At 40.1% G+C, this 24,431-nt stretch overlaps 1 protein-coding gene across 7 annotated transcripts in view; it reads right to left on the bottom strand.

Annotated features, from left to right (window-relative positions):
- Positions 1-23,717, bottom strand: part of ccdc88ab (coiled-coil domain containing 88Ab) — a 63,125-nt gene extending 39,408 nt beyond the window's left edge. For all 7 annotated transcript variants that reach the window (XR_013970090.1, XM_080869138.1, XM_080869143.1 and 4 more), the window contains exons 1-3: positions 23,065-23,717; positions 22,868-22,968; positions 12,192-12,300 (exon numbers count right to left, since the gene is read on the bottom strand). Coding sequence is in view for 6 of the 7 variants with exons in the window: in XM_080869138.1 (XP_080725264.1) it covers positions 12,192-12,300; positions 22,868-22,968; positions 23,065-23,127 (273 nt within the window). In the remaining variant the exon portion in view is untranslated. The remainder of the gene's footprint in view (positions 1-12,191; positions 12,301-22,867; positions 22,969-23,064) is intronic.
- Between the last annotated feature and the right edge of the window lie 714 nt (positions 23,718-24,431).

The following is a 24,431-nucleotide window of genomic DNA, read 5'->3' as shown; positions in this document are numbered from 1 at the left end:
GAAATTTTCAGCACTCTGCTTTATTATCTCTTTGGTATTCAGAGTGAATAAGCGCACACAGAGAGCTACACTTCAGACTCACTCCATTGCTGTTTAATATAGTACCACAAGTTCAGCCTGGGGAAAAATATTTTTGCCTTTGCTGCTGTGGAAACCAGACAAGTTTTAAACATTTGTGCCTTTTTGATGGTAAAACACCAGCAGAACATGATTTTTATAAGGTCAACTGAGCATTTGAGAGTACTAAATAAATAAACAAAGAAGTCATTTACTAGATTGACACAAACACACTTCTTTTCCTACAACCACCTGTCCCACTGCTGACCGCTGCTCCTCATCCATTCATGGTCACACCTGTCCCCTTCCATGCTAGCATGTGTTCGCCTTGCAAGCTCTGTTTTCTCACACTCTCATTTCATGACAACCATGTAATGACAACTGAGTTTAGTGCTTTATGTTCACACTTCAAGTATAGCTTTTCATTTGCAAAGGCAAACTTTCACTTTTCAAAGACCTGGATTTATATAATCATTTTGTTACTTTAATTTATTAGAATGTTTCCACTGATCATTTGTAAACATAAATAACTATGGAGAAAGATATTATAAAACAGTCTCAGGGCTCGCAAAAATCGCTAGCCCGACGTCCCGGAGCTAGCGATATCTCCGGTCGGGCAACCAAAATCTATCTCAGCCCCGCCCGTTGGGTTATCATATAGCTATATTAATTATGCTATATTAATTATGTCATTAATTTGCAGCTTCTATGGCATAAAACCAGCTAATACTGATGGATTTGTCTGGGTGCATGACCTTTGTCATAGTCTGATACTCTTCTTCATGACCCATGTTGTGATTTGGCACTACAGCTGATTCATTCACTGATTCATCACCCAACTTCCTCTTCTGCTTTGTTAAAGACTTTATAAAAGAATGAACTACACCGTGGACAGTTTTTCCTTCTGTTCTTCCCCCACTGACACTGAAGAACACTTCGTAGTCTTTGATCTTGTGATATGTCTGGGTGTTAGCTTGGAGCTTTGTCAAAAAAAACTCAAGACAGCGTGCACTACATCTCTGCAGCTGACTTTATAACTTAGAAGAAAAAAAATATAAGACTGGAGCTTGACAGCATTCACGCAGACTAAATGTGTGGGAAATGTTCACAGTATAACATCATGGCGCAGTCACAGCTTCATATATTTTACCCAGACTGTGGGAGGGAGGTGTAGGGTATGTCGACTATAGGTTTCTGACAAGGTATAGGTGTTATAGGTAAGATCAGGTCCAGCACTTTCAAGTATGGTGCTATTTAAATTGACTTTTTTCCCTTCAAGAGCGTGAGTAATAGCATGCTTTGAGGATTAATTAGAGGCGAATAATAAAAACTAAACTACAGTAGCCTAATATGCATCTTGGATTAGCTGGCAAAGGCTTAGCTCACATACATAAAACATGATGGACATTGCAGGAGAGAGACCAGCCATCACACTGAGCATGTCATGGCAATGTGCTACAAACACCAAGGGATGCATGTGCACACACACACTTACTGTCATACAGATTTCAAGTGGAAAGCCTTCAGTGCTTTATCCGAACTGTGACAGCAGAAATGTCCTTAGCCAAGTCAATATGACAGCCTCCAATACTACAAATGTCTAATCATTTCCATTTCACACATGGGGGATGTGGAATAGCCAATCATTAAACTAAATTTAAAAAAAGAAAAAAAAAGAGACGTTATTCAGACATTGAGAGGCATGTGTGATGAGCAAGGGGGGAAATGAGGAGAGAATGGGGAAAATGGCAAAGATGGAGAAATGAAAGAAAGAGAGCTACAGCTTTGATTCCATCACTTTTCACTCCAGGCACGCAGTGCTGGGCTCCTCCTCCTCCTCTTTTCTCATCTTTCTTTACCCCACCATCCCCCTATCCTGACACTATATTGCTGTATTATTGATTCCATGAGGATCCACAGCTCCTCAACACTGGCTGCTCTTGCATCCTACAGAGACATTTAGACAGGGTGCTAAAATGAGGTACAGGTTAAGTGGAAGCTTATCCACACACCCACCCCCATACATCCACCCAAACCTTGGAATATACTCCCTCAACATGTTCTCTCTGCACACACAGCTGTCATCATGTAGTATGTGTGAACAAAAAGTGGAAATACTTAAAAACATATTGCACTTCCTCTTTCCCTTTGTATTATTGAGCCATTTCCTCTGATAGGCGAAGCAAAAACATCCTCAATTGAAACGTAAGATAAACCCAAAGCATGTACAATAGAATACATTAAGAAAATTGCAAGGCAGATGATCATTTTGAGATCTGCAGACATCTCTATTGTCTAAGGCTCAAGGTCAGTGAATGGACGTGCTGAGAATGGAGATAATCTTCTTGCAGATGAGATTTGCACCTCGAGCTGCGAAAACCATGCGAAAATTAATACACATTACAGTATGTGTGCAAGTTTGCTGTGTGTTCAGTGTTGTCCATAGAGAGGTCATAAGCTGGCTGTGCTTTGGTCACACAGGACTGCTCTTTGTTAAGGTAGCCCTCTCAACACTCACACCTTCCATCTCTCCACCCAAGCACAAGTTCCGCTACCGGCAGAGCTTTAACAGGGGACTAATTGTGCAGTATGTGTGTGCTTGTACACATGCTGCCTGAGCCCTGAAAGCTTGAATCACACCCATTCTGCTGAGTGGAGTGTTACCATAGAAATGAGGAGATTGATTTATTCTCCCCATGCTCAAGAGTCTGAAGCACGTGGTACAGTAAATGTTCAGGAGCAGGCGTACACACACACACCTCTGCAGAGAAAAACTGCAGAGATTATGAACTTGAAAAGGTTACAGCCAACAACAATGGGAAGGACCATGCTTCCGCTTTCTCTCATATCTATCGCACACACACCAAGCACTTTAAACGCCAGATCACACGACATCCCCACTGACCAAATCAATGCAGGAAAAGCTTTTCCTGTTGTTCAATGTGGTAAAGCCATTTTTACACTCATTTGAATTCATCCAGTGACATATTAAAGTTTCCTCTTTAAGTCTAAATGATCACCTTATTACAGCTTAAACTGATGGAAAACTTATTACAGCAGTGGTCCTGGGTATGTATACATATCACACTGTTACATAGCTACATAGTAACTGCAAAGTCCTCTGAAAACCCTATGCTGTAACCTTTGGTGTAACCTAATGTAGACCTCCCCAGAAGTGCAATGACATGTCAGGTAGTTACATCAGTGCGTTCATTACCGTCGATTCTTCCAGTGTATTTCTGGCTTCTAGTTTTTGAATTTATCAGTGAGAGAATAGCAATAATAGCCTCAATATAAGGAATAATATTAATAGCATTCACATAAGAACTCGAAAATGTCAGCAAATTCCTAGATGGAGAATGCGCCAACTACAGGATTAGACATGACGGGTCAAATGAAATGGAGGGACCTATATAGGAACCTTACATAGGTTGCGTCACAGGTTCTGCAAAGACTACCTACAGAAGTCTAAATCAGGCCTTACCCTACAGTCGCTTTTGGGGAGAAGGTGAAGTTTCTCTGTAGCAAGTCAAACTATTGATGGGACTCTGGAAACCATCAAGCTTTCTAGCTTAAATCATCTGCAGTCAGGTAAATGTAACTGTGTGTCATTAGCAATGTTAAAGAATAACACAGCTTTTCTTGATAAGTTGACCTGGTGGTAAAAATTTAAACAGTAACAGTCTCACGGCTGTCGACCAGGGAAGACCGCATGAGATAAAGCTGGAGCTAAAATTCCCAAGACAAACAGGAAGTCACATCCATCCATCAAGGTATGATAAAAATCCAGACTAATGCATTTTGCAGTCATTTATAAGGCCAGTTTATTCATAGTTTATCTCTGCTGCTGTCACCGTGTGTGAGAGATGAATGAGTTAGCAAGGGAGGAAGTAGATACAGAAAGAAAGAAAGGAAGACAAGTTACTTTCAACACACACGTTTTAATAATAATAAAATAGCTGCATGAATTACACCTCATGTACCATGGCTCACTCTTCACTGCTCTGGCCACGTTTGAATAAAGTCAGCAATGTTTCATATCTCATGTCTGTAAGAGGCCTAAAAGAGCTGTAGGTACACTTAAGGGGTTTGCACAAGAGAACAAGGGGCAAGCCAACATAATTCTGTGAGCTTATTGGTCAAAGTAATATTTTAAGAGGAGAACAAAAATAAACTTTGATGGTCTCAGAGAAACTAACAAGTGAACAGCTTACCTGAACTGACAGCTTATCAAACTGAGTAAAAATCCACAAAAAAGGTTTGAGAATTATTTTTTAAATGAACACTTTATTAAAATTACTTTACTACTATTGTCAGTGGAGCCTTGCAGAAAGTGGTTACAAGCAAAAACAACTGAATTTTAGGAAAGAAATAAAAATCAAGAGTCACTCTTGGCAATAAAAACTACCATGAAAAGAGCAGCAGTGAGGGTCCACTGATAGCCAGATGGACAGATCATCATTTACATGAAGAGGAGTAGGCAAATGCACCATTAGTGCCCAGTTCCTTTGTTCATTGCTGGTATCCATCAGCTAGAGTGCTTTTAACAAGAGAGCCCCGAGGCAGAACGAGTGAACGGGTTGATCCTGCTGCTTGTCTCAAAGGTGTTGGCAGGTGGGCTGGGGAAGCCCTGCCCCACCACCCACTATCCAGTCATCCCTAGGGCTGTGCTTTACACTGACTGGAAAACTTTGTCTGATGCTACAGACGTCTTTGTAGTAATTATTGCTCTCTTTGATGCATAATTCAAATTAGCTTGGTTGTTTCTGTTGTCAATTCTGTAATGTGCTAAACCGTTTTGGAGCAGTAAATCTGAGTGGTTGTGTAAATGTGTTGCTGAAAATTGAATTTTTGGAGATTTCAAAGACACAGTGGGCTTTTTCTGCATTTATGTTTGAGAAAAGTGCAACTGTTCACTGACGCTTCCAATAAAATGTCACTCTTATCTTCAGTAAGTCCATAACAGAGACATAGCAGACATGCCTTAGTTCAGTAATAGAAAAAGAAGAACCTAGCTCTTAGCTTCCCCTTAAAAACAACATCTATAAATATCTCCCTTTTGGCATACAGGAACTGTCTCTGCATTTAACTGCCACAAATTCCTGTTATGCTTTATCTTACTAGGCACATCCACAAACACTTGCAGATCAATGTGCACGCAGAGGAGCAGAGGCAAGCTAATGTTCAGTTCCCACTGAAGGCTGTGATTATTTGGTGTGAACGGTGAGAGGTTCTGGGTTTAAAATGGAACAACACTTAATACCAACCTTCATAAAATCTGAAGAAAAAAAAAAAGTGAGTTCGTTTACTGACTCATGCATCTCACAATATAGGTTTGTTTACAGTAAGCAGCCAACCAGAAAGCCAGTGGCAAAAGGTGACACATGGATGACATTCACTACAATATTTCTTTGACATTCTTTGATGTTTGACATTACTCAGAAAACCATCAACATGAAAGTGAAACCAGAAATTCAAACTTTTATTTATTTTTGAGTATCCTCAAGTTAAAATAACAGTTTCTGGCACAATTTCGTGTAGCTCACTGCTCAGACTGTCCCATATTTATAAAACTGAAATTTCTACTGTATTCAGTGAATGGCAGGAACTTTTCTGTTATTTGCTGTTTTTTTGTTACCCATCTACTGTGGAGTATAATTTTATTTCAAAGTTAAAAGTCCAAAAATGTATGCCTTCCCTTATATTTCAAAAAGCTGTTCAGCAGGTAGGATTAAGTCTTTGCCAGGCCGATTCTGGCCCCTGGGATTTACGTTGGCCTCTGCACCTTTTCTCAGAAAAGTAATAATACCGGGTTTTGCAAACCCGAAACAACTGCCAGCTTCAATTTGACAGTTTGGGGCCATGTGTCATGTACAGTCAATTTGCTTTTGAAACGATTGTTTTGAAGACAGGAACCAGGTCTGCAACATCTGCAATCTGTGTTTATAAACAGTGTTTTGATATAGCAAAATAACCAGAATCCAACCAACTAGCAACCACTTTTCTGTGAAAAGAAACACTATGCAAAAGAGTTGTGCTCGTTGGTGATTCACACTGTCTGCATTCATAAATAAGACGACAATGTTTTGCAAACGGTTGCTAATCTATCCGAGCGTGACTGCAGTTGAGGACCACAACTATCTGCAGATCACTTGCTTCCTACCAGGCAACCTGTGCCATCAGCTTGCGATCATTGCCATTTTATTTTTACTCCAGTGTGCTGAGCCATAAGACAATGACTGCCCCCTTCCTCCAGTCTATTCACGTCTTTTCTCATTTTCCTAACTCTGACAACCTCTATAGACAAATTGTTCTAAATTCTTCTGCCCTTTTTCAATATAAGTATGAGCATTTTTCAATATTTATTAGCTCCAAAGCCAACATAACCACCTCAGTGTTGCACGTGACTGCAGAGAAAGGTAAACACCAACAATATCCATTACAGTGTAACCTCCAAGGGATTCAGTGATATAAATCAAGCTTTTAAGTTCTTATTTGTATAGTCAGGTAATCTGATTAGCGACTTAATCAGGCTGTCTGGCATCTGTCAGTTTTTGAGACTCTTCAATTGTCTTTGCTTTAACCAAGTTATTGTTTTGGGAACAGAATAAAAAAAAGATAGTTTATTTCATGATTTGAGCCAGACAGATCAATATGAATCAACTCCAAACCTTATTATATATGCCTAGAGTGATGTATGACTGACTGCTACTTGTGTAAGAGTTCAAAAACTGAGCTATTAAACTATTATAATCTACAGGACTTATTCAGAATAGCCAGCATGTGAGTCTGCATGACAAAGCACATTTAGCCTGCAGCTACAAGCACATGCCCTAATAAACTGATTTGCTCATGACTGATGCTGAAAGGACTGTGTGAGTAAGTTCAGACTTGGTGAAAATATACAAATACAGTACAATTTCTAGCAGAAAGCAATAAAACATAATCAGTATCTTGAGGCAAAGGCTACAACAAGAAAGATGCAAACATTATCCATCTGTGAAGTCAAGCCAGCCACACAATTTCAAAGGTTTCACCCTTATGCTTTCTCAGGTTTAGCTGATGGATAAAAGATCTGAAGCTTGGATTACAAATTCAAACACCAAATGCTCTTTTGAAACAACAGCAAAGAGAAAATGTGAAATAAAGGGTTTGAAAGGACTTTAGAACTGCTGCTCGCTGGTAAAGTGCTTACAGATCACCGTTAAACATGCAACGTTATCGTGAATTAGTCTGCAAAAAAAAAAACCAAAAAAAAAAAACCTTGCAGAGCTTTGGGGCCAGGCACACTCTGCATCAATGGTGTCCTCTGTTACTCTTTAAAGAGTCAAAACAGAGCTCCCAGCCTTTAAACCACACCCCAAACCAAAGCAGAGGCAAACAGGGGACAAAAACACTCTTATTTTCAAATGTAACGTCTAAAACTCAAAGGATAGAAGCAAAATGTTGCTGTGCACTAAATAAAGTAAATCAATGCAAGTTGCAATAATTTGTGTGCCATTTATACATTTTTATGAAAAACTACAAAAGTATATACACTTTCCTAACTTGAGGGAAAAAAATTATAATCCCTTCCATCAGTTTGAATGATTACGTTCGACTATGAATGACACCACATGGTGTCTGAGCCAGAGTTTCATAAACCAGGACAAAGGGATTCACTTAGCTTTGAGAAAAGTACATGCACAAAGACTTCAGTTCAGCTGAAGGCTCCATCTTACATCCCACTTAAGAATGCCAAACCAAGGCCACTAAATTAAAAAGAGGCCTGGCCTATATTTGGACTGACCATCAGTGCAATGGAAAAGTCAGTGGACTCTGTACCAGGAAACTTGATATTCTACTCAAAAGCAATGCAATAATTACCAGAATGAAAATTTCCACCCCTTGCTTACTTGTGTTGCAATCACCATGTCTGCTTCTTCACAACATTAAATTCACATGAAAAGGCACACACACACACACACGCTCAACCTTGATATGTTCACCAGATTCTAAAAATCAAAGCCTGAAGCCCGTCTAGACATCAACCTCCTCCTACAGAATCTACTTTACCAGAACAATAACCGAGACAAAGACTCACAAATATGACACGACACTGAAAGACAACCCTCATACTCAAACACAGCCCAAGACAGGGATACTTTGAAATGAAAGCCGTTATTACTGAATTTCTTGTTTGCCTGCTCACTTCTCGCAGCTTCTACACACACGCTCCTAGGATTACATCTCCTAGAGGCAAAGGGATGAGGAAAGGGACAAAGGAAAATCCCAGGTATGCAACTGCCTGCTATCAAAAAAGTTAATAACTGCATTTCTCTTGACACGAGGAGATTATTAAATTTGAACCCTTGCTGACTGACCAAATAAAGTCCTTCCCTCCTCCTTCCTCCCGGACATGTGCTGCTGTGCTGCTTATAAAGACGACAGCACAGTCACCGGGGCACGTCTGTTTAAAAAGCTTCTCTGAACTGCCTTGAGTTCTTGTTGCTGAATTACTCAGAGTTCCTCCAATGCTCCACTACACAGACTCAAAGATCAAGATCAATTTATTGAATCGTAGGAAGCAGCCAAGCATGCTGCATCCTCGTCCAAAGTGCTGAGTGCTGCAGTAAATATAAAGCTGCTAACACCATTAGCCTAGGACCTGAAAGGTACCATCTTCTTCCATGTGTCACTGGAAATGTGAAACCAGTAAGAGGAAATGGAAACCACAGAAAAGCCATTTATCAAAGTCATTTTCCTCCTCATTGCTCCAGAAGACTGTGGCCTAGTGCGCAAACTGTGCATGTGTGCAAATATAGTATGATCATATATATTTATACATGGATACATATTTTGCAGGATGGCTCTGAAACTCTGCTGAGGAGCATAATCAGAAAATATGGTATACGTATGAACTGCTTTTCAATTTCTGAACAGCGCTGCAGGGGAAGAAAAGCCTAGCATGCTCAACAGGTATGACTGTTTAATCTTTAACCCACTGATTAATTTAACATCCAACGTGCTTCCCCACAGAAAGAACACATGCACACACAAACCGTTTCGCTATTATTAGAGATTGAAACAAAAAAAAAGTGCTTTTCATTTTCATCTAAACAAATATAGAATTAATCTCATTCAGACTCACTATTTTTTATTAAATACAATACACACAGCCTCATAGACACTTTAGTTTTATTTCTTTTAAGCTGCTAATGAACTAAATATGAACTTCATTTAAAAAAAAAAAAAAAAAAAAAATCAAGATAACATATGTCCAAAACCACACAAATCAAAATGATTAAAATGCTCACTTAAATAGGTAATTACATCCTACACATAACCCTTCCGTTGTCAGTTAAATCCCTAATAGGTCATCATAGGGGCAGTCAGACACACAACAAGGACAGCAGGGAACTTTGAGGGATTTAAGCCTGTAGGTGGTCTCCGAGAGTCTGCGGCTGCAGACACAAGTGGCTGAACAATGGCGTGACTAGGAGGTCAAAAGAACAACACCCATACAAACAGGGATGATTAATCAAACGCCATGGCCCTACAAGAGTTGCATTGTTGCCTTACAACGTTCACGTAAAGCTAACGACCACACAGATTACACAGTACTATATACACCCAAAACAACACCCGTTTACTTACATTAGCAAGGTCTTGAACTGAATTTGTCTCATATTAGTGCAACAAATTATCCCTCACAAGTAGGCAGGGTCAGTACTTAAATCTTAAATCACAAAAAGCTAAATTTTTCAGAAAAGGATGTTTTTTAATTAATATAAATAAGCAGGAAGCACATGCTGCATCCTGTGCTGAACACCTTGGAAAAATGACAAACCTTACTACAAATGCAACGTAAAGTAAATCAGATATCTGTATATTGTGCATGCACTCAACTAAATACATATATTTTTAATCTACCTCCCGGAAGATGGGGGCGTTATTGAAGCCTAAATCCAGGATGTTAAAAAACAGGATAGATTGGGTCACTTCCAGTTAATGTCATTAACACTTCCTGTCATCTCATCATTCATTTACTCTGCTAGTCATTAATCAACCTCAGAGGAAACTGGCACACATTGATTCTATGGCACATAATTTGGCAAGTCCTTTTAAAGATGCCCACTGGAGCTTTTGTGGCCTTATAATGTAAAAGTCTGCACAACAGACTTTGCAACAGAAATTAGAAATGGCAGTTTTAATGACTAATTCTTACACAAGCCCAGCACACTCACAACCCATGAGGATACAAGTCAATCCTAAACCTGTAGTGTGGGAATTTGTGTCTATCAGGTTGACTGCTTGGCTAGATCGGCATTCCTAAACTCATTGCACTGTTGCAACAGCATGTTTGCGCACACAACTCCTGATTACCATAAACACAGTTCCAGCAACAATGTGAATCATATTCTCTGCGAATCTGTCAACCTTGCAGGTTTCACAACACACATGCATAACCGTTATAAACAATACGGAGCAGACACTGAGGAATGCTGTGGGACAGCACGCTAAACTACACAACCGTAACAGCAACCTACCATGGGGCAACTTATGCATTTGAGGTTGGGCAATAAATCAACCTGTATTACAAAACTGTTTTCCAAAGATTACAAAAAACAAAGCACCTTTAAAAACATCTTGCCACAGGAACGCTGGGTGACACTGGTAGTTTCACAGAAATGCTGATTAATGTGTTCTGTCCTTTTAGATACATGAATTTATCTCAAGTTAAAGAACATCCACTTTAAAAAACAAAAAACAAAAAAACCCCACTGAAATCAAGTAACCCTACCTCATCTTAACACCTTGAATTTAAACTGCATGATACATAAAAATACATGACTGTCATGCTCACCAGTATTTCTTGGAAACACCGGGTGTCTCAACATATGTTAAAGAATATCAAAAAGTGTTCAGACCATTTTGTGTCGTGCATTAATTCAGCTGAAAATATCATTCTATGCCAACTAAACTTTATATTATATGTGAGATACAGAGCACTGATAAGCAGAGAAAAAATGTACACTCTACCACAGAGATAGGGGAGGATTACAGATTCAAATATCTGGCATCCGCACTTGGAAGTGGGCTGCAAACCAAAGTTGTTCGACACAAATCAACCATGTGTTGTCCCACATATGCAAGCAGTCAAGAGATTATCCAGGTTGAGTATGCACAAATATATCAAATATATCACAGCATTAGTGGGATTTACTGCTTGTGACCAGTTCACCACACGTGTTTTCAGTTTTGTCATATGGAAGTTAGCACAGGGTCAACACTGCAATGAAATGTATTTGACGAGCAGCAGACAGTAACTCAGCAGTATACTATACTGTTGCAGTATTTGATAAAATTTTTAATAAGTGTGAGCCTTTATTTACTGATATGATCAACTGCAAAGACTGTAGATTCACAAGTAATGATTAACCATGAACGGAAACTGAAACGTATATAGACCTGATAACATGCTAAGCAGTAATCTACTTCAGTATGCGTAACTTGGTCTACTTATATCAACTTCAAACCTCTGACCAAAGTTTATAAGAGTATCTTTTAGGCAGTAAGTTAGATTTCCTCATTTTTCTAGGACATTTACACAGAATGAATCAATATCAGGACAACTGCCTTATTTTTCTCACTGTCGGATGAAACTCTCTAAAATTAAGAAAATTGTTCAAGACGGAAATGGTACATAAGCAGATTTAAGTTAAAAATATATAGCAGACACTATAGACGAGTAACCACATCACTGTTTTACATTCCTGACGTCTCTTTAAATTTACTGGGCTACTTTTGACATCTGGATGGAGGCTGATACCACATCACTCACATACACATCTGCAAATACATCTCCGTTTATACAGCCAACTCTTTATGTGGCATGAGCTTGTGTGTATGCTGAGCTAAACTTGACGAGTGTGTTAACTGATACATTTTTGGTGGTGAAAGGTGGTGAAAGCCAACTCCTGTTTTAGGCATAAAGGAACATGGGGTATGTATGAAGAGCTAAATTTAAGGGATTTTGACCCTTATCACTAAATCCACACATTTTTATGACATATCTGCAATAAATAGCTCCTAACAATCACTTCAGTGTGGCTACTTTTAACTTCTGATAAAGCAAAGTAGTAAAATCTTACCTGATAGTAGGATTTAATCTGCCTGATGAGAATAGAAAGGTTCTGGATGCGCAGTGTGGAGTCATTGTTCACTTTCTTGTTGGTGCGCTGCACTGTGGCTTTGGGATTTCTGTAGGAGAAATGGAATAAGGGTTATTCAACAATCCAAGTTTGTAGCAAAGATAAATATCAGGTGAAGATTTCTTTGTTTCTAAGAATTGCCATTGTATCATTGCTTTATGTAATAGAATGGCTCTGTATATAAGCCGTAGAGTGACAGTAGACCCTTGCTTAAATAAACAGAGTGCCATAACAATGTTAAAAGAAACCACAACCAACAAAACATTAGTGGCACCAAAGTTTGAAGCAAAATTAATTTTATAATCACTTTCAGGGAAAATGCACAAACAAGAGCTTCCTTTTGCTTACTACATGTTTTACTTCGATTTGGGGAATGTCAGAAAACATTTGATACCCACTAGGCTACACTGAGGCGTTGTATATCAGCAGTTCTGTGACATTTAACTGTGATCATTGCCTTCATGCTGCCTGCAGAGTCAAGAGGCTGTGTGCCCTCGGTGAGTGTTGCCTAAGGGATGTTAAACGGCGCATGCATCACAACTTATATTATCACAGGCGTCAACACGTTTTAAGGAGCCAAACATTCCACATCCACACAGAACCATTTCACATAGTAACTGATAGCAATCCAAACAATTTGCACATCTGTGAATGTTACCAAGCCTAATTACAAACATTCACCAATTAAGTCTACTGGTAAGATAATTAATCAGACAAATCCTTAGCAACTTGTATCCTCCCATCATTGGAAAGCCTGACATGCTGACCTGCTGTCAAGCTCAGAGTCTGCATCATTTATGGCTAATAATCTCCCAGGTTTTAACAATAAAGTTCTTTGATAGGATAAACGACACTGATTGGAGGGAGAGAAAAAAGAAGTTCAACCAGCTAGTTAGAGGTTAAAAAGATTGATACTATACAAGTCTTGTGTATTTAATGTGATATCTACTGATCCCCTGAGGGAAATTCCAGTTTCCTTGAGTCACAGAACTGAGGCGATGACAAAATGGCAGCCCTTGAGCAACTAGAGAGAAAGTCTTAATTTCACATTTGCTAATGCCAAATGCATCTATATATTGCTGTAACATTTGTCTCAAATACTTTTCATACAGTTTATTTGTTCTACATAATGAGTGTAGCTTTAGATGGGCAGCATTTCCTTCAGTAATCCCACTAAAAGTTCCACTAAAAGTCCACCCGATGAGTCAATGGTTTGCAGAAATCTTTACTTTTTTATTTATTTATTTATTTTATTACCCTTAACTTTAGTAATTGTTTTCTGTAAGACTTTATCAGTCTCTCACATTCTTGTGAAGGAATTTTGGCTCGTTCTTCTTCACAGCATTACTTCAGTTTACTCAACTGAGGCCTGTAGGCTTTCTTTTATGCACAGCTCATTAGCCGGCATACTCAGGATCACTGTCCTGTTTTTCATGACCCAATTTGGGCCAACATTTAGTTTTGGGACACATGTCACATTTAACTCTAGAATACTTGGTAAACAGAGCGGTTCACGGTCAAGTCATTCACTGCAAGCTGGCCAGAGCCAGTGGATGCAAAACAAGGCCAAATCATCACCCCTCCACTACCGTGCTTCTGATATGCTGTTCTTGATTTTACCAAACATGGTACTGTGCATTACATCTGTCCAAAGGTCATTGTTCCACACATTGTGGTTTGTTGATGCAAACCTGAGCTGTGCTGCCATGTTTTTCTGTCAACCCTTCTTAATGAGTAATGCTTGTGGTGTCCGAGACATAGCTCTGGATTTTTAGCGGTTCCTCTGTGCATTGCACAGTCTGAACTTGGAGTGAATTTCTCAGACAATCTTCCATCCCTTAAAAGATTGTGGTATTGTGTTAACAACTTCACAACTTCAATGATGAATAGACAAATGAACTGCCAAATCATCTGCTTTATTAAAAGGTGTTCACACTTGCTAATGATCAGTTTATTAATTGCAATACATCAGTAGCACCTGGATGCTCCTTACTTTCTTAATTCATATTGAAACAGTAAGGGTGTATTTAGGAGCCTCGTGAAAACTTTTTTTGCATAAGACTAAGTAAAACAGAACCACATCCGCTAAGGCCAATAGATCTCACTCACACACACACACACACACACACACACACACACACACACACGTCACTTTAAAGTGAAATGCAATTTAACACTCATGCTAATTTAATTTTAAACCGATAATTAACCAGCTACATTTTATACTAAACTTAACTCATTTTAACAAACTTGCCACACATTAATTTTGCTGTTCCTATAGATAAAAATAATGAAATAATTTACTTAACAATATTTGAGGCAACACATTTTGATGATCCATCAAAATGATGAACCATTTCACCATTCAGCTTCCATGTGTTATAGCTATATAAAGTAAAATACCTCCTATCCTCCATAAGGGAAACATATCCAAGTAATTAAGTCGTGGTATTTTCCTTACCATCATGCCTTACACCAACAATGCCAGAGAGCAGCTCTGATTATCGTGATATGCACTTTAAACCTCAGTGTGTATGCTCCATGACCTATTTATGAGGGTCAACATGGCTGCCTTGCGCCTGAGAAGGATCCTGACTGCTTATAAATGTATGCATGCATGCATGTAGTGTGCAGCACATGTGTCGTCATGCATGTGTGTGCATGACTGCTTCTGAAACACCCAAGAATCGCAAAGGAATGTCTATCTGCACAGCTCATAATTTGATTACAAAGATATAATCAAGATTTATTTTTCCTGTTTAGAAGAAGACGCTGAATGTCAAGGGTTGTATTTATCTTCAGCAACATTCATTCATTGGTGACTGGTTAAATCCTTTTCTTGTTTTACCACCATTACATTCTCCTTGCACTGAGCACCATTAAATATACCTCTAATAGAAACAAAACAAAGCATACTTGCTTAATACACAGTAATATAAAGACTCCAGTTATCAATTTAGACCCATTTATGAATTTATTTAGAAGTCTTGGGTTTATATGAAAAGTCTCTCTCTCAAATGGCTGCAGTGTGGATGTGTTAATTCGGCTTTTCAACAGCCTCCACCCTGAAATACTCACACACACACACACACACACACACGGCTCTTTTTAATACCGTGCTAAACGAAGTCACATGACCTTGCCATCTCTCCCCTCCACATGCACACACAGCCCCTTTCGAGGTCCATAGTAGGGGGTCTATTTAACCCATTAATTAAAAAGCACAGAGGAAGCTGTAATCCTATCAGTGCGAGGAGGGTAATGTGGTGAACGAGGTGTGTGAGAAATACTTGGAGAAGGGGAAAAGGAAGAGAAAAAAAAATGTTGTTACTATTCATGCATTCCATCATCATCATCACGCTCAGCTGACAACATGGCAGTCACCATCTCATGACAATAACATGCAATCCACTACTCATTTCTCCTGCACAATCTCTGATGTTACTAGTCTGGGACAGGCTGACACCCCTGTGGATCAGCGGGCGACTAAATACGGGGGCTTAACAGCAGTTAAAAAAAAAAAAAAAAGAAAAGAAAATCCAACTTATTGCCTCCCCCTCCCTGTTCCTGCTGATACAATAAACCTAAGACTTTAAATAGACAAACAGATTAAGGATGAACAGGCAAAGCCAGCTCAAGAGGCAGCAACACAGACAACTAGTCAGCAAGTCAGCCAGACGGCCAGTCAATAAGTCGGTTCATGGTTGCCGTCGATAGGCACTGCAGCCTTATGCAGAGCAGGCGGCCACTGGGCTTCCTCCTCTCATCTGCAAGCTTTGATTGGCTGGGTAGGTTAGAGAGTAGTGTTAGCCTATATATGACAGGCTACATTAGAGTCAACGTGGGCAGCCAGGCACATGCCCGTACACACACCAATACAGAAAGCAGCCTAAATGCGCGCACACACAAAGCCCAGGCCCCATTTGGCCACGTGCTGGAGATGGAGATTGTGAGCTGTACTGTCCAAACACAGCAGGAGGGGTGTGTTTGTGCCTCCATGTGAGAGAGAAGACAAACATACACAGGAGGCCAGTGAAAGAAATCTGGGGGATGAGCTCTTATTAGCAGCCGTGTTAAGGCTGACGGTTTGGTTCAGGATAATTTCAGGTCGGTGTAAAGAATTAAGGCTGTCTGACACGCCCTCGGTTTGTTTTTTCCACCACTCAGAAGCACAAAGAAACAGCAGAAGCCTTTAAGATGTCAAAATTTTAAACCAGTTGGTTCAAATACCACTGAGGGCATGCAACCAACCCAGTAACACAGATCTAGACCTTATATGGCTTGTAGAACTGTTAACCAACAGGCTGATAGAAAATGATACTCTTTTCTACCATTTATCCCGGCTACTTTCAGTGCGAGGGAGTATAAGTACTACTTTGAGACACTCCAAAATTACTGAGCTCCTCCCGAGTCCAAATACCCTTTGGAGGAAGCTCATATTTACCACTTGTATTTCTGTGATCTGAAGCCTCGACTTTCCTTGTCTGTGAGTAAACACGAATCCACCTGAATCTGAACGGCGTAAATTTTGTGCACACCCAGGTGCCTGCCTGTTTTTTGTCCGCAGGGAATTTACATTACAATGCACCGACGACGCATCCGCCCCAGGCAGCGCATTTCCAAGGAGGATAACAGGAATCATTGCATGCTTGTTGGGTCTCCAGCTGTCCACGTCCACAATGGAGCATAGTCAAGACTTCATTCTGTCGGACACTAATCCAATATTTGTGGACATGTAGGAATATCGGTCAAATATTAGGGAATTGATTAATGAATAGTAAATAAATAGGATACCTTCATTAAAACATCACACTTACTATGAAAGCAAAGAAAGTTATTAACAATGATCCATACTAACAAGTCAGCTATAAAATGAGGAAATCAGCACTTATCTTTTAGATTTTGGAGTGCATCATTACACTGACTGCACTTCCAAACAGAAGCTTTGAAGTACAGTAAGCACAGGCAGGAGGTAACACATACTCTTATAAATCCAATTAATCTCAAATTAGTGAGGAATCAGACGGTGATTCTAGAGCATCATATGTCACTGCACCATTAGGTTATTTTTAACTTGGGCTGCAATGCAGATTATATTACTTTACCCCATTAGAATACTGGGAGTGCAAGATGCTGGGAACAAAGTAACATCCACCACTCTTTACAGATGTGGACTGCATCCTCTTCTCTCATTCTTCACCTTTTCTCACGGAAACTGTAGTGCTTAAACACACCGAGTTCTCATCGCCCCATTTCCTTGTCCTGGTTTTTCATGGAGTCGTTTCTTTTCCGTCTTTGTCTTTCTGTTACCACAGGGCCTCTTCCTGTCTTCCGTGTACCCACAAGGATTGTAGCTGAACTCATTCCTACCAATCTGGATTGGAGGTGCTGAGGAAAGTCCTTCCAAGGTTAGTCATCTATCTTGCAGTTTATCTGCATAATGAAGGACTAACTGCTCAAACTGGAAATGTGTAGGAGGTGAAGCACTGGTTCCTCAAGGCCTCAGAGCAAAGTAAGGTCTAGTGTTGCTACTTTCAGTCGACGATAGTGAAGGTGGAGTTCTGCCGCAGGACTACACACTATCTGTCAAAAAGTATAAAAAGTACTTTTTTGCAAACACACATTTGCAAAAGAGAAACTTTTAAATAAGATTAATTATTAATTCATTTGAGAAGGGTTCGCACCTTATTTAGACACATCCACTGTCAATATAGAGAATGAATCTTTCTAACATAAATCACACTTCAATCATTCTGCTATGGGTCACTCTTTGGAACAGAAATTGTTTTACCTGGTCGATGATTAATTTTACTTTGCTGTTAATTCTCAGTGTTAAGCTGCTGTTAATGAAACTCAACAATTCCTGCAGATGTTTCACCCCATAAGTCTTTCATTGAACAGAAGGGATTATATCCCTGAGCCGCTGAAGGGATAGAAATAAGTAACAGATGGAGGAAATGTTGAGTTTGCATTAATTGCAAATAGCAGCACCAGCAAATTAACAGCTACCTTTAATAAAAATCTGATATAAAGCTGCCAAAATGAACATTTGAAATGGTGGCAAATAGCATCGGTAGTGGAATTCAAAAGTTCAGTATTAAATTGTGATGGGCAGCAATTTATTCATAGTCATGCTAAATGCTATGCAGCAGCAAACTTAAATACTATACTTTAAGAGTCGGGTAATTGTAAGTCAAATGACTCTGCACTGCTAGAGTGAAAAACTCTGCGATTAAATTTCTACGATGATTCCTTTGGGGTTAAACGTCCTTGTTTCCGAGGTTTGGAGTGCCTCATATTAACACAGCCTTGTTAAAGTTTTGTCCTCCCAAGGTCACAGCTGCCGTTTCCTTCCTGATATGATACACATCCCCCTGCTCGCCGGGCACAGAGAGAATGACACAATGATGATTATGAGAGTTGAGATCCAAGGCGAACACTTTGATGTTGAAGGATGGAGCCCACACTCCAGCCAGGAGCAGGAGGGAAATCAAACAGTTTAACAACCCAGCAGCACATTTGTCTGCCTCCATTCTCCAATCCAGCAGGAATTTCAACTATGTCTGCTGTAACTAGCCCCAGAGAAAGCTAACAAAGGCTTCAACGTGCTGCTCAAAAGAAAACAGGAGAGAGAAATGAGAGTGAGAGGAGTGCTGAGGTGTGGACAGAAAAGGAAGTGGAGAGATGGAGATGCCAGCTGGAGGAAAGACGGGAGAAACAGACTAAGAGCATGTGGTGCAGGATCTGTAAGTGTTGGTAAATGATGAAGAGAGACAGCAGAAGAAAAAGAACATAAGATTTGACCCTATTGAAATATTTACCCCTCTGAGACCTATTGGTATTGCATGACTTGTAGTATTTTTTCTTAGCTGTTCTAGTTTGCTAAAAAAAAAAAAAAAAAAAAAAAACTAGAGAAGAGCAGAGGTGCAATAATACCTGGGTGTGATTCCTGAGTAAAAATTGTAAAGACAAATATGACAAAAAAACAAAAGACATGTATCAACATGCAACAGAGCTTTGTTTCAAGTAAAGTATTAGATTGGTGCACATATGACTTCACACAGTAAAACCCAGCCAATGCTGGAATTTACATCCATTTAAATTGTAATTTTAAGTTGATTATCTACGGCAGACCTCAATGGCTGTTACAACAGTACAAACAAAGTGTACTGAAATACACTGAGAAAAAAATATGCAGATGAAAATTCTGACAGCTGGTAGTTACGCTCAATTTTCTCACATTCTCTTTCCCATATGTGCACCCATTCAGACAGACTTACAGACATGCACTGATCTGTCTGAATAATAAACAGAAGTACTGACCACAGAACATGTGGAACCGCATTCTTTCCATTTCTCACATATGCTTTACTACTTTACACTTGTAGCTACTTCAGTAAAATTAGCAGCCAGTTTTTTGAACATCTTTTCTAGTTTAAAGTTGTTAGCATTGCAAAGTTAGCATTGCAAAGCTCACAGCTTTGCAATGCTAGAAAAGCACTGACATCCAACATGACAAATGTTGTGCACCCGATTTCCATCAACTGTCTGTCTCACTCAAATAAATCAGGTAACTGCAGCCTGTAAAAGGACGGACTGACCGGTTGACCGAACAGGCCAAGGAGCCAGCACGAGTCTACAGACTTTGCAAAAAAGCCAAGAATTCAAATGGACAGTTGTCACTCTGACAAAAATTTAATTGGCGCTTTCTTGCTGGGCGGGAAAACTAATTGGTTCGACAGCACTACGGAGGCGATGTAATTGGCTAGGTAATGTCAGTCACACGAGGGCAGGGGGAGGGGACACGGTGCCATCTGGGTGTCTGTCAGCAAACCGTTAGATAATCCTGGGGTCTCTCAGCTCTTTCTGTGCTCTCCCATGCTGTCCTCATGACAACTGCTGCCAGCCGGTCTGCCATGTCTCCTGCTTTGTGCTAGATAGAGACATGCGCACAGCAATACTAAAGCTTGCTCTACAACAGCTGATGTTGCCAATAAAATACCACAAAGGTGTGTAATTAGGCATGCATGTGAAGTGATCACACAATATTTATTAATGTTTTATTTTAACATAAAAGTATGCCGACTTCCATCCACTCATTTATGTAAGTTTTGTAGTTATATCATTGACTCTTCTAAATGCAGTGCTAACTGTGCTGAACGCTAGTGGGTGTTTTTTTGTTGCTGGTTTTTAATGTAAACAGCAGCTGGAGGGTAACACCAGTAGAGTACAGCTTTTTAGTGCAGCTGGATCAATTTCAAGCAAGGCAATAACACTCACTACAATATGTTTCAAGCTGTCACAACAGAGGAGAAAAGGAAAAAACTAAATGTGTGAGTAAGAGTGTTCTAGTGGGAGCCCTGTTAATTATCACCTACAGGTATTCGGAGAAGTTTCTAAGCTACTTTTAATGAGAGATGGAGCCGAAGGAAGTATAACCACACACCACGCATTGCTTTCAACCACATTTATGGTCTTAATACTGAATAAGCTCATGTTACATTTACAAAAGGATGACAATGAAAAAAATGATATAGCAATTATTCAAAGGGCTCTGCAGCAGCTGCAAAGTTTACAACCATGAGGTGTAATATACAGTTGAGTTTATGATATTTCAGTTAGCTGAAGTTAATCCTGCAGTGCCTGTAAAGCAGGAGAGGCAGACAAAGAGCAGTCTCACCAACACTAAATCTGACCAATACTGTAGCCCTTTGAGTGGGAGGGTGGCTGAACAAGATGACTACCAACAGCTGCCTCAGTCCAAAACCAAATACACAGGGAAAAGAGAAAAAAAAAAAAAAAAACACAGATACACAAACTCCCACACAGAGACAGAAGCCCTGCAGAAAAGCATGCAGACACACACAAACATAAACACACTGTGCGGGCTGTGACTGAATATTCCCAGTATCCTGTCAGGCGATCACTAAGGCAGTCACGGTTCATTTTAGCATAGAGCTCTCAACCATCCACAGGAAATTTCCTTCTGGCTCTTTCCATTTTACTGCACACTGAAATCCTACCAATTACATGGCCACACACCTTTGTGTTAATATGTAGAACTGAGGAATTGCCATTGTGGCTCAGCAAACCAGGGATGTGAATTTGTCTTTTGTGTGTTAAATGCTTGCTCAATTTTTGCAAATCTTTCCTGTCATGTCAAAGTTGTTTGTTTTTTTTCATCTCTGGCTTTTTGGCAAATCATTTTCTGCCTTCCTTGGTCCTCTGACCCTTCCCTTCCCCCCATATCCTTCCTGTTTCTTTTTCCACCATAGTGTGTCCCATAAGGGGGAAAATGCACTAAAAATATAGCAGACTTGTTTGATGAAGCTATGTGTGGAAGAGGAAAGACGGCCTTGCCATTTGGAGAATACATCAGCATGTAGAAAAAGCCTGGAGGAGGAAAACAAGCATGGGAAAAAGAGCTGGAAGAGATAGTTGAAACCTCAAGATAGGCAGCTTAGAGTGATGGGCGAACAGCAAGAGGTCAAGGACATTATAAGAAGGCAGGACAGGAGGAAGAGGAAACCATCCAAAGAGAGGAAACCGTGTGGGGGGTTAATCAGCTCCTCATGCAATGCAGCCACACATTTATCCTTCTGAAACACTACACACTTGTTACTAACATAAATCTGTACACAAAACAATGGAAAGACAGATTAGAATATCCATACATTTCCCTGAGCTACTGATGTGGCAAGAAGTTGTCACATGAAAATGCAACACATAATCTCTTGAGAGGTGAAAATCAATTCCAGTGGGAGCAGGCTGGGTTGAATGGTGCTTAGACAGGCAGGCGGGGGGATAAATGCTGACAGTGTGGAGTGTAGCATTAGCAGAAAATATGAAAAATTGTCCTGCTAGCAGGAAGTACCAGCCAGGAGCCAGACAAAGGAATGGAAAGCGGTGTTCTGCCATGTTTTATATATTTATGACTGGAAAGAGACAAACTGAACATGAAATTCCTTTGCCTTATCAAACATCCAACCTCTCTCACTATCAACAGAACTCCCAATACATAAGCAGTCTTTCCCTTTCAGCTGAATGTAAACCAAATGTTGGCCTGCTGCATTGCAGTGCAGTCAACATCCAGATTCTGTGCTGCTACCAGGGATTCCTCTTAGGGCTACTATTTCTAGTTTAATTTACAGCACAGCAGGAAACGTGAAGCTGCAGCTTCCAGGGGCGGGGTGTCTTCCAGTCGGCTGCAGATGACAGTGTAGGATGACTTAAAAGAAAACACGCACGCATCTTTGCAGCAAACATGCCTGCAGACAATCTGCGGAGCTCTAAAGAACCCCTGACAATAACTGTCTGCAAAGATTTCTGACAGTGCGACCCATCATTGACCCCAATACAAGGTCCCTTTGTGTTTAGCCTACATTCATTTTAAGCGCCGGACAGAGGCTGCAGTTGCTTAATTTGCTCATGAGGGGATGACCCCACGAAAAAACCCCAGGGTGAGTACCACTTTGACCTTCCTCCACACCCACAGACCCCGTTTACTGACCAAAAAGCATACATATAACCACACAGAATGGGTACGGTTTAACCATGTAACCCTTGTTAATGCAATGATGGGTAATATTTCTGGATGTGTGCCGCAAACTACTTACATCTCAAGCATTATCTCATTCAGGTAAATCCCATCCACTAATTCAATATATTCCGATAATTTGGTGCCATCGGTCACCGTCGAGTGTCCGACCGTCTTCACCTGAAAAGGGGACAATAGATAATCAATAAAAGAACAGCATGGGGTGATTAATTGGCGAGCTCAAGACACATCTGAATAGCTAATTAGGGAGCTTACCCAGCAGACCAGAGGTGTGAGCATGAACTGCTCCAGCAAAGGAGTGAACACCTCGTTTTCCATATTTTCCTGGCGCCGTTTATTTCAGCAGATATGGGTTTTTTCCCTTTTTAAATCGGAGAGAAACGCGTTTCTTTTGACACCGCTCATGTAGTTAATTCAATTAAATCGACGCTCATTGTGGCTACAGGCCACTGAAAGACGTCCGAGGTTCCTTTGGATAAGGGGTAAAAAAAATCGTTAATCCACAATTTTCTAGACACAAGCCAGCTGTTTCAGATGCCAACGACGGGGTTTCGGCTCCCTCACGGAGAAGGCAGGGATTCACATTTTCTGTTAAAGCGCTTTAAATAAAGATACTCTAATGTGTCGCCAGCCGGGCTCGCTGTCTATCTACAAATAAGATTAAGGAGACTCTGAGACCTGCGCCAGGTATGGTTTTATGCTGAGGAACTGGTAGATAGAGTCCAACGCTGAGGGGAGATATTCCTCCAACACCTCCTTTTAAATTAAATATCCAATACGAAGGGAAATCCAGATGTTCAAGGTCCGTGGTTTGAAACCATCGGGTTACTCCTCAAATTTATTCTAAGGTCATGTCTAGCCACTGATTCTGCTTCCCCTGTCTGCCTCTGTTCAAATGCTGCACACCACTGAGCGCAAGACTGGGGAGGAGGACACGTAGGACCGCCCCCCTCCCTGCCTCTCGCGTGCATCTCCCTCCGCCTCATCGCCTCTTTAGCCCAAGAAAAGTAGGGCACTGATCAAAGCATCTCTTTCAGCTCAGACTACTTCATGCTCTTAGTCATGTTTCGTAGAAAGCACTTAGTCATCTAGCGCAGTTAAACTGTCTTAAGATCATTTTAAGTATCAAAGAAGCAAATGTTGTTTTTTTTTATTGAGAACCAGTTTGTCTGCAGCTTCAGCGTTATAATTTCTAACATGCTGTGGCACATTTGGTTCCAGTTTGTGCTTAGTTAATCCACTGGCATGTATAAATGGTGGGGATCCAGGTATACTCTTTGTCTGCTTTTGCACCATGCAGTACATTAGTGACATGTAGGCTACTGACACCTGGTGGGTAACGTAAAGACTGGAGGTGTAGTATCTGTCAATCAAAGAAACTGTTCCATCAAATTTGCAACATATGATTCGTTTAAATTTAAAATAAGCTTTCTGCAGTCTGTTGTTTGTTTATTTATTTATTTAGCATTATTTAGGAAGTTCTTTTGAAATCAAATCTGTTTTGCAAGGGAGATTTGGCCAATGCAACTTTTAGACATATATCCCCAAAATACCACAAATACAACAAAAAATACAAGGTCTACATACATACAATTAATATGCAATAAACAAATAACATAAAA

Source organism: Rhamphochromis sp. 'chilingali' (genome assembly GCF_963969265.1).
Source record: "Rhamphochromis sp. 'chilingali' genome assembly, chromosome: 20".
In the NCBI taxonomy this organism is placed as follows: Eukaryota; Metazoa; Chordata; class Actinopteri; order Cichliformes; family Cichlidae; genus Rhamphochromis; species Rhamphochromis sp. 'chilingali'.
Note: the sequence above shows the minus strand (reverse complement) of the source record. Positions and strands in the feature narration are given on the sequence as shown.